The 9729-nt window shown below is 43.5% G+C and overlaps 1 protein-coding gene across 1 annotated transcript in view; it reads left to right on the top strand.

The window, feature by feature from the left end:
• The first annotated feature begins 510 nt into the window (after nt 1–510).
• FBN1 (fibrillin 1) overlaps nt 511–9729 on the top strand; it is a 139924-nt gene continuing 130705 nt past the window's right edge. Inside the window, exon 1 of the mRNA XM_057369896.1 lies at nt 511–802. Coding sequence (XP_057225879.1) covers nt 636–802 — 167 coding nt within the window. The 5' untranslated portion in view covers nt 511–635. The remainder of the gene's footprint in view (nt 803–9729) is intronic.

The following is a 9729-nucleotide window of genomic DNA, read 5'->3' as shown; positions in this document are numbered from 1 at the left end:
AAGGAGGAGGAGGAGGGAGGGCAGCTGGAACCGCAGCTGGATTAGCGGTGGGTGCAGCGGCCGCAGCTGGAACAGCAGCGGGAACGGCAGCCGGCGGCGGCGGCTCCAGCGGGTGCGCGCCCCTCGCAGCGGCTTCTCCCGGGCGGGCGGGCTGGGCGCAGGGCTCCTGCCCGCGGCGCCCCAGCCGCTGCGGCTCTAGCGGTGCTCGGCTCAGGGAGCCGGGAGGGTTCATGCCCGGGGGACACTTCCAGCCCCGGAGCGGCTTCGGGAGCGGTGGCGGCGGCCGCGGTCTGTCCGCGGCGGGTGCGGAGCCCCCGCGGATGCTGCTGGAGGGGAGGCAGAGCCCGCGCGGCCCCGGGCAGCCCCTCGCCATCCCCCGCGGCCGCCGCCTCTCTCGGGCGCGATAGCGCCGGGCTGGCCGGGGGCCGACGGCGCCGGGGCGCGGGGGCAGGCGGCGGGGGGCGCGTGGTGGCCGCGGCCGCTTTTCCTCGGTCCCTAACTTCTTTCCCTCCTCATTTCTCCCCTCGCAGGTCGCCTTGGAGAGGCTGGTCGAAGACAGGGCGGCGGGGACCGGCGGTCTTCGGCGGCGGAGAGGAGGCAGCGGCCGCTCGCAGCCCGGGGGCTCGGGGGACGCGATGTGGCGGGGGCGGCTGCTGGGGATCGCCCTGGGAGTTGCCGTGCTGTGGGCGTCCCATGCAAGCGCCGCCGCCGCCGGGCACGCCGAGGGGGTGAGCGCCAAGGAGAGCCGGTCGAGCCGGGCCAAGAGGCGAGGGCACGGCGGCGGGCACGACGCGCTCAAAGGGTAGGTGCGGGGCCGGCCCCGGCCCTTCCCGGGGTGCCGCTGCACGGGCCGGACAGCCGCGCACATCTGCCTGCGTGTGTGTGTTTGTGTGTGTGTGTCCAAAGCCAGAACCTCTTCACAGAGGGAGCGGTGGGGGTGCGAGAGCTCCCCGAGCCCGCTTGGGGCTGCCCAGACCGAGGAGCGGTTTGGGCTGGGGGGCGCCGGACGCCGCCTGCAGCACCGCAGGGYAGCGCCAGGCTCGGGCCGGGGAGCCCCGCCACCCTCCCAGACCCCCCGAGGGACAGGGTGCTGGGTCCTCTGCGACCTGCAGCCGTGCTTCACCTCTGGGTGGGCGATGCTTCGTGAGGATGAGCCTCAGCGGCGCGGAGGTTGCTATTTTTTCTTCTAGGGAGGCCCTAGATAAAGACACACTGCGGGCTTGTGCATTCCTCCCGCATCCCGCGCTTCTGCTTTGCATAAAGCAGAATAACGGTGCAGCGTGCCCTTCCCATTAGCTGTCCTCTCTTATCTCCACCTTGAACCTTTTGGGATGTTCATCTTTCTCTCAAGTGGACTGGCTAACTATCTAATACTAGTATGAGTGAATACAAACATACAGGAGTTTAATTTCTTCTGAAACATTGTGGTACGTGCTTAGCAGAGAGGTTTTYTCTAAAGGCTAAATCTGCATCAGGCAAACTTTTCCCAATTCTAATGGAATACCTTTCCAATGCAAAAATAGTTGTGAAGTCAGCTGAAAGGCATTGCATGCATGTGCAGTTGGAAATCTAGTTCACTGTAAAGGTGAAAAGCTTGCAATAAAGTAATGAGAAAGGTTTCCTTTCTCAGGTGATCCARTGTGTCTTTTCAGCCCATAGCCAGATTTTTTTCTGTTGTCAGACAGTGGACAAATGTAGCAAAAATTGTATTCAAATAGTTATGCTTCTGTAAGGGATGCAGGCTATTTGCTTCTTCCCCCCCTTCCCTCAAAAAGAAKCTATAAACACTTTACTGTTAGAGGCCTTGATGAATATGCTTTAATTTCTTGCTAACTTCCTCATACTTCTATAGTGCTTTTTACCTATATTTGGATTTGSAATCTTGGCTTTTTTAATGCTTGCCTGATTGAAAAAGGTTTTATGTTTTTAGGTCCGCATGCTGCAAAAATGGATGCAATCTGTCAGCATTGCTTTTTCATGGATCTGATTTTGTAGGATCAGACTCTCATTTAATTTCTTTACACCTTGTCACAAAGAAATAGTTGGACAAAGCAGATCCAAACTAGATGTGGCAAAATCTAGGAGATAAGAAGTATGTACTGTAAAGTTTGAGGGACTAATTGCAAACAATAAAAGATGATAAGGAAGACCATTTAACAGAAAGTGCATTTATTCTTTAGGGTGTTTTAGGGTGTTGCTATATAACTCTGAGTTAATATCAAACTGGTAAACACCATCATTTTTGGAATCTAAAATGAGTTAGGGTAAGTATTTACTCTTATGACCTGATTCTTATGCTTAACAGAACCTTCCATATTTTGTGTACTTTGCAATAAGTCTTCCTTTTGTTGTATGTTATCTATGAGTTATATTATATATATATTCTGCAAATCTAGAGATAATGTCAACATAAATTTTAGGTATTCKGTACCTTGGTCAGTTTTTTTAATATTACTAATCTGAATGAGTGCTCCTGGGAAGCAGATTCTTAACAAGGATGTAATAATTTGCCAGATGAACTGAGTCATAGTAAAGACAAAACAAATTATTAGTTTGGTTTCTTGTTAGACCTTTTTTTGTAACCCTGGTGTGAGGCTGAGTATAGGGTTACCAAATTGCTTGGAGGACAGTCATTCTGGTCATTATTGGGTGAATGCTGCTGGATATTTCCAGTTTAGAAGTTGTGAGCACTTTCTTAGGTGTGGTACTGTACTGTACAGTGTGAATAAAAAGAATTGTCATTCTAACAGACAAGGTTGGAACGAATTCTTTGGAAGGACAGATGGAAAACATTTTGAATGTACAGGAACTGTATATACATTATTCATTGTAATTGGAGGACTAAAACACTAAAAATATGACTTTACAAGAAGACATAGTGTTTTTTTAACTTGTTCATCAGTACAAATACATTGGGGAATCTGATAATTGTAACACAAGTCTTAACAGATGCTGGGAAATTTTATTTTCATGTTATTGCAGTTGACTTTTCATTTTGAAATGAACTCTTGCTCTGATTGTAAGGCATGTGGGGATACATTTTTAGAGAAAACCCCTTACACTTAGTCTTTTTGTGTGTTTGATTATAATGACTATTGGAAGTCTTTTAGCATTTGAAAGTAGTGAGGTCAGTGTGGGTGTGAATACTGGTGAGTTAAAATGAAGAAGCCTAAGATCTGCTTCACTTCTCATGATTTTTCCTAYTTAACATTTTTTACTGCAAGCAGGAGATGTTTTCTTTCATCTGTTGTGACCTTTGCCTCATAGTTTGTGCCAGTGAGCYGTCCGAATGCATAACATGATTCTAGAAGCATATTTTAATAATTATCAATTATTTGGAAGTGCCTCTTAAGTTCTCATTTTAAGACTTCAAGCTTGCTACTCATGTAGTTTGAATCAATCCTGCTATGGAGGCAGTAGAGGTGAAGTCCTTGTAATGCCATCTGGGTTTGGCCCAATGCAATGTATATTTATGTGCTGGTGCCTGATGCCTCTAAGTGATCAGAAAGCAATCAGAATAAAGGCAGTAATTATTAAAAAATATAACTAGACTCTCTGGTTGTGGAAGTATTGTTGGAATCCATTGTGATTCAGCAAGTTAAAATAGTAAGGTGCTATTGAGACACTTCTGCTCCAGATCCCCAGAACTTTATCACAGATGTTGCTGGATTGAGTTATAAGGCATCAAGCCATTATCCTGCTACCCCTTAAGCACCTAAGCAGTGTCAACTTCTGTAAGAAATAAACCCTACAAAGCTGGCCATGAATGGGAAGCTCTTTCTAAACAATGTATCCTTGAGGATAACCATTCGCATGTATTTTAATCACTTGAATATAAAGTAAAAAACAGTTTACTGGTGATTTGATTGGTATTTGKTTGAATACAAGAAGTATCGTACTTGAAGATCTTAGAATTAATTAGGATTTCTCATTTTTTGATGATGCTAGATGGCTTAAAACCCTAATGAGTATCAGTTGGTTCTTAATAATATTATAAGCAATGTTATGTTTATCAGTGTCTTTTCAGTATTATGGCCAAAGAAAGCAATGATTTACCTAACAAATACAGAAATTTTGAAAGAATTGAAATATCTTCAAGATAGCTGAATWCTGATGTGTTTCTAATTAGGACACAAATTAAGTGTATTTGTGCAAGAATGATTTAATTTCTTTCTTTTTATTAAGTTGAAATGATAGAAAATATTGCAGAACAGAATACTTGGTTCCAAAATGATTTATAAAAGTCTTGGATTAAAGGTATTCAACAGGGAATTGAGCTTTTTTTGGATCAATTTCTTTTGGTTATCTCAAATGAAGACCACAGKTTTACTGATACTCTTCCTTGAGTAAACGTGGTTGGATTTGACCCTTTTTATGCATCAACACTCCCTGAAATATAGTAAATCCTACAAATCAATAACTTAATTCTAGTGTTCAGCTATATAATTAAGGCTTCTGGTTTTTGTTTTAAACCAATATTTACCACTAAAAGCCTGCTGAAGAAAAGCAGACTTTCTGTACTGGTAAATATTTGTTTATACTGAAGAACCTCAAACATTTTTCTTGCCACTTGTGTGGCCTGTGCACCTCTGGGCAGCTGCTGGTGCCACACCCTGTCAATGTCACTCTGCAAGCGGGATGCAGCCTGGATACTTGGAAATAAAAAAATTGATTAAAAATACATGCAGGTTACTGTAATACCCGATGTGCTGGAGCACTCATCTGGGCTTCTGGCTGGCCTTCTTCCAGTCCTCTGCACCTATGGGGTAAAGCTTACATGGAGGATGAAGAACATTATTCCAGCACATCCTAGTGKGAAAACTGAAGCCTTTGGCAACTACACTTAGTGTTAATATTCTGCACCTCTCTGAGTTAATTTGCCAATGGTTGTGGTGCTATTCTTTTGTTATTATGTGGTCCTTGGAAAGCTAGTTCTGGGGTGAAATAAGTTCATCGATATTGGCACTGTGCCTTATATRTGTGTTTCCTCTCTTTAGGTATGATGTGATTTGATGTAGGTGTGACTTTGTGGAGCAGAAGAAAACCAGTAAAAAGTAAATTATCTTCAGGGATTTGTTGTCCTCGTAGTCTCATTTTGACACCATCTCTTTAAAAGGCACAGCCTTAGTCACAATTCTAGTTTATCAATTTTGGGGATAAACTTCTAGGCCTGTATAGTTTGTAGGGCAGAACTGGGACTCATTAATTTTGCGCATGCTGGTGAAACCTGTGATTAGAACTCTTGTTGAGTACTCTTGTTGTAGTCTCCCTTTCACTGGGGAGGCTCCAAGGCACATGGGATTCTGTTACCCACGGTTTAGCCAGTCGTCCTCTGTGATCTTTTCTCGTGTTATATTGTAGCAGGACACAAATGGTTTTGAAGCATCATGTGCCTCTCTTAAAATACATTAGATAAATGCTTCCTTGCCATTTGATGGTAGTAGGTCATGAAAAGAGCAAACAGAGGAAAAAGGCTACAATAAACAGTGTAGCAGAATTCGTGATGTACTGTATGAAACAAGATGGTTTTGCAAATGTTGTAAAATCGGCCTGGGAGACTAAGATGAAGCAGGTTTCCTACGACCCAGCACTGCTATGCCACGGTGACATGTTGAAGATCAGGRGAGTAAGACTGGATGTAATTATTTTCCTTTCTTCCCCCCTTTATCTGTKAATTTTTGTCTGCATAGCTGTTGTCTGTCTCAGGCTGGCCTGATGCACTGCCACACATACTGCAGGAGCAGTCACAGCTGGCCTGTGGTGGCTTTCGTGTATTTCACATCAGGATTGGCTCCTGTCCCATCACACGAAGGTACCTTGCTTGAGGTGTCTTTTAYGGTGATTGTTGCTATGACTTAATTGCTTGTCAGGTTAGAAACAGATTAATCCCACAGCCCTTACTTTTAACACAAGATGGATTGTGCTTTGTTTCTTTYTCTGTGCTCCAGGTAATAATTTTCTTTTGTGGATTTGTTATGCAATTGTCTAATCTTACATGCGGTGGTGTCTTTCTGGAGACCTTCTGATCTCAGTATTGGTGTTTAGTTGAACTTTTATTGACAGGGGTGTAGTGTCCTTAGAAACCGGAGGCATAAAGGGTTGGGGGAAGAGCAGTACCTGCAGAAAGAGCATCTTATTGGAGCAGGGTGCAGTGATTTGCAGCTTGCAGTGCAGGTTTCCTGAGAGAACTGTTTAAAAGAGTCAGGAGAAACTCTGGCTAGGCATAGCTGCACTTTCCTCAGTCAAGAGCCTACTTAAGATTTATAGAAGTAGACATCTTCCCTGTTGTTAGCCAGCACAGGATAAATTTTGTGTTCAGTGGTGGTTCCACAAGTTATTCATCAGATTCAATGTCACCTGGCTCTGTTTGCCTTGCTCACTGGATAAGCTTCTACTCTCTGTGCAGCTTCACATGGCAGYGTCAGAACCTTTGGGGCTGAGCTGGGATTGAGGATGCAGACTTGAAGTAAGCATCGGGCTGCTCTCAGTTGATGTGGGAGCAAAGGGAGGAACTCTGGTTTAGAGTTTGGCAGGMACAGTCCATCTGTCAGCTTCACTTACAATCATCCCTATCAAATAAGATTGCAGCTTCTGTTTTCCTGTATGCTTATTTTCCTTTCCTGTGCTGTGTTGYTCAGYATTGCTGCTCWCTTAGGACAGCCTTTGTCATTCATYTTCCATCCTGYAAACTTGAATGTTTAGTGTATGAATTTCAATACAGCTTTTGACAAGGGTSACTTTAAATATGTTCATGGACTGAGCAACCTGTGATTATTAATTGGGTATTATCCAAAATGAAAGACCCCAAATATTTACCTGTATGGATCACTAGAAAAACTTCCTCTTGGAAGACAATGTGGTAGACATTGAGTAAAAAGGAGGCCATCTCAACTTAAGTCTTTAGGACCTTGAGATCTTTGAATTTGCACATATGAAAATAATAAGAAATTAATCATTAGTTTTTTTGCTTTGCAATGAGGTTGCCTCCCATTCTTCTTCATCTCCACTCATCTGCTAAAGATAAAGAGGATATAGATGCATGTCTGTCACTTTGGTCTTACTTCCCAGACTCAGTAMATGTTTTTGTAGAGTGGAGCAATTGTGGCCTGGAATGTTTCTGATTAACCATTGCACTGTGCTGGGAAATATATTTGTAGCTTTTTGATCTTATGTTTCTGCTTTGGTTGTTTTCTCATCCATTCTGACTTTCCTACCTAGTTTATTAAATTTTTTWAAAGGATTTCAGATCTACTGAACASCCTTATTCATGCTGAGGCTGGTGTGCAGATAGAGGCATGAGGACAGCCATTTGTTTTTTTGGGACAGTTCAGTAAAGTTGGGTTCTTCTTTGGAAGGTACATTGGGATATAAAATGTAGYCTGTTAAATTAAAACCTTTGCCTTCTGGTTTTCCTTATAGATCTTCACTGAAGTATGAAGGAGGTCTAGCTTTTATCTGGGAAAATATTTTCAATGTTGACTTGCTGGAGAATCTGTTGTTTTCCTTTCTACTTCTCATTTTATGAAATGATTCATGACCACTATAGCCTCAGAAATACCAAATGAATGCCACAGTTCTTTTGTCTACAGTTTTAATAATTTTCATCCTCTTTTTCAAGCTTGCCTGTCTTATTTTGCTGGAGGACATCAGAATATACACTGATGTTCAGCTGAGGTTTCAAACTAAAATTTGTTTACTTTCAGGAACATTATTTTCCTGTCTCTTTTCTCCTTCTATGTTTTTCCCACTAATATTCCATCTTTTTCTCTTCCCTGTGTACAGAGTAAATTACCAATGTCTGCTAGGACAAGTTGAACTAAAACAGTGGGATCTGTRTCAACAGGGTTTTCCTATTTCCTTATGGCATATGTGCAGGTTATTGTCCTTTTGAAAATGTGGAGTCACTGTCACAGCAAGGAGAGAGACAAAGGGTAGAAGAGTGTATAGTGAAGTGGGGAGGAGAAACACTGATAACTTATGTAAAATAAGTCATCAGTAGCTTAAGGGAGGCACTTCATACACTAATTAATAGCATTGCTTAACACCTAAGGGTGTTTTCTGACAGTATCAATGCAAATGTCAGGATTAAGTGTGATGTACATTTTCTGACAGTATTGATGCAAGTGTCAGGATTAAGAGACACCCTCAAGGATTGAGTTTCTTCCATGRTGGGGATGGTGGGTGGCACCAGCACAACCTGCAGCAGGAAGGGAAGCCTSAGCAAAGGGCTGGCTGGTGTTGGGTTTGGCTGGCCAGTGTGCCTCACAACAACCCTTGTGYTGCTACTCATCTTGGGCATGGTCTGGTGGAAATCCTGAGCTCCCTATCTGCTTTCCCTTGGGAAACTGTTAGAGGTTTTCCTCCTCAATAGCCATTAGTGGGTACATGGTGAGTGTGGGAAGTACACCTGGAGGTGTGAAAGGATCTCTCCCTGTTCCCCTGTTGGAAGTGACATTTGGACAGGCAAGCATTGCCTTAGCCAAGTTACATCCATTTCCCATGGGATGTTGTTTGGTGCTACCAGATAGAAAAGTCTTCTTGTCCTCTGAATATATCTTTTTAGTTTGTTTTAAGAAAGTACCTGATGGAACCTTTCTGTTTACCTGCTGCACTTGTCTGGCCTGGGAGAAAGTTTCTTGTGGTTCCATACTTGTACTTTACGTGTCTTCCCCAGCCATGTAGATGGGTATTGAACTGGACCCGTTGACATTCTCAAGTGGAACAATGAAGGAATACATGCCAGAAACGCGTCTGTCCCTGGCTATGAATGAGAACAATGCCTGGCTGTCAGGTTAGATGAGCGTGTCCCTCCAAAAGACAGGGCTGGATTTTCAGAGCAAGTGCGGAAGAATTCTCTTAATGTCAAATGCTGTTGTTGGATTGCTGTATTTAGCTGTCACAGTGTGATGGAGGTTAGGGTTAGAAAAGTGTTCAGTGTTGCTGCAGGAAACTTGCATGTCATTTTGAACTCTTGACTTGCACATAGGCCAGAGCCAAAGATACCCGTAGAGCTGCTCAGCRTGTTATTTTTTCAGTTGAACTGAGCCAGGATTCTGGGACAGCAGTATCCTTACTGTCAGAGTGAGAAATAGTTATCATATTAGGCTCTCTGCATGGCCCAGACTTGCTTATTGCATGCAAAAATGAGTACATTAGATGCAATCCTTTGTATGTAAAAAAATACATTTTGCTTAAAAATGCATGCTTATTCWTTATAGTGTAGTTAAAGCTAAATTTTGTGTTTGTTCCAGGGTCTAGCATAGTTTCCGAGGTTTTCCTTTTGTACTCTTGAAATAAATAGCTTCAAAGGTTCTCTTAATGATCTTCACTGAATGGTTAAAAGGAACGATAAAAACATCCCATTTTTATAATATTTAGCCAAACAACAGAAAAGAAATCCCTGTTTAAACTATTTGAGGTAATGAAATGAGCCTTACGCATGCTAAATACAGACCTCTGTCTGTGGTTTAGACTCTATTGCATTTACAGTTAAGTTTTTCAGTTTGTGGATGTACTGACTGAAAGTGGTGAGTTCAGAGCACAACCAGGCTTCTTCCTCAGGGCTTGATGCACAGTGGTGTGTGTCAGGGTTGCAGGTGGCTTGGGACAGCTGCCTATCACATGTTGTGCTGTGCTGCCTGTTACTGCTGCATCCCACTAGGAACCAGATCCCTTCCCTTCCCTTCCCTTCCCTTCCCTTCCCTTCCCTTCCCTTCCCTTCCCTTCCCT

The sequence above is a fragment of the Malurus melanocephalus genome, unplaced genomic scaffold (assembly GCF_030028575.1).
Source record: "Malurus melanocephalus ecotype Western Australia unplaced genomic scaffold, MMel_1.1 scaffold_116, whole genome shotgun sequence".
Taxonomy (NCBI): Eukaryota; Metazoa; Chordata; class Aves; order Passeriformes; family Maluridae; genus Malurus; species Malurus melanocephalus.
This window is presented reverse-complemented; position numbering and strand designations above follow the sequence as displayed.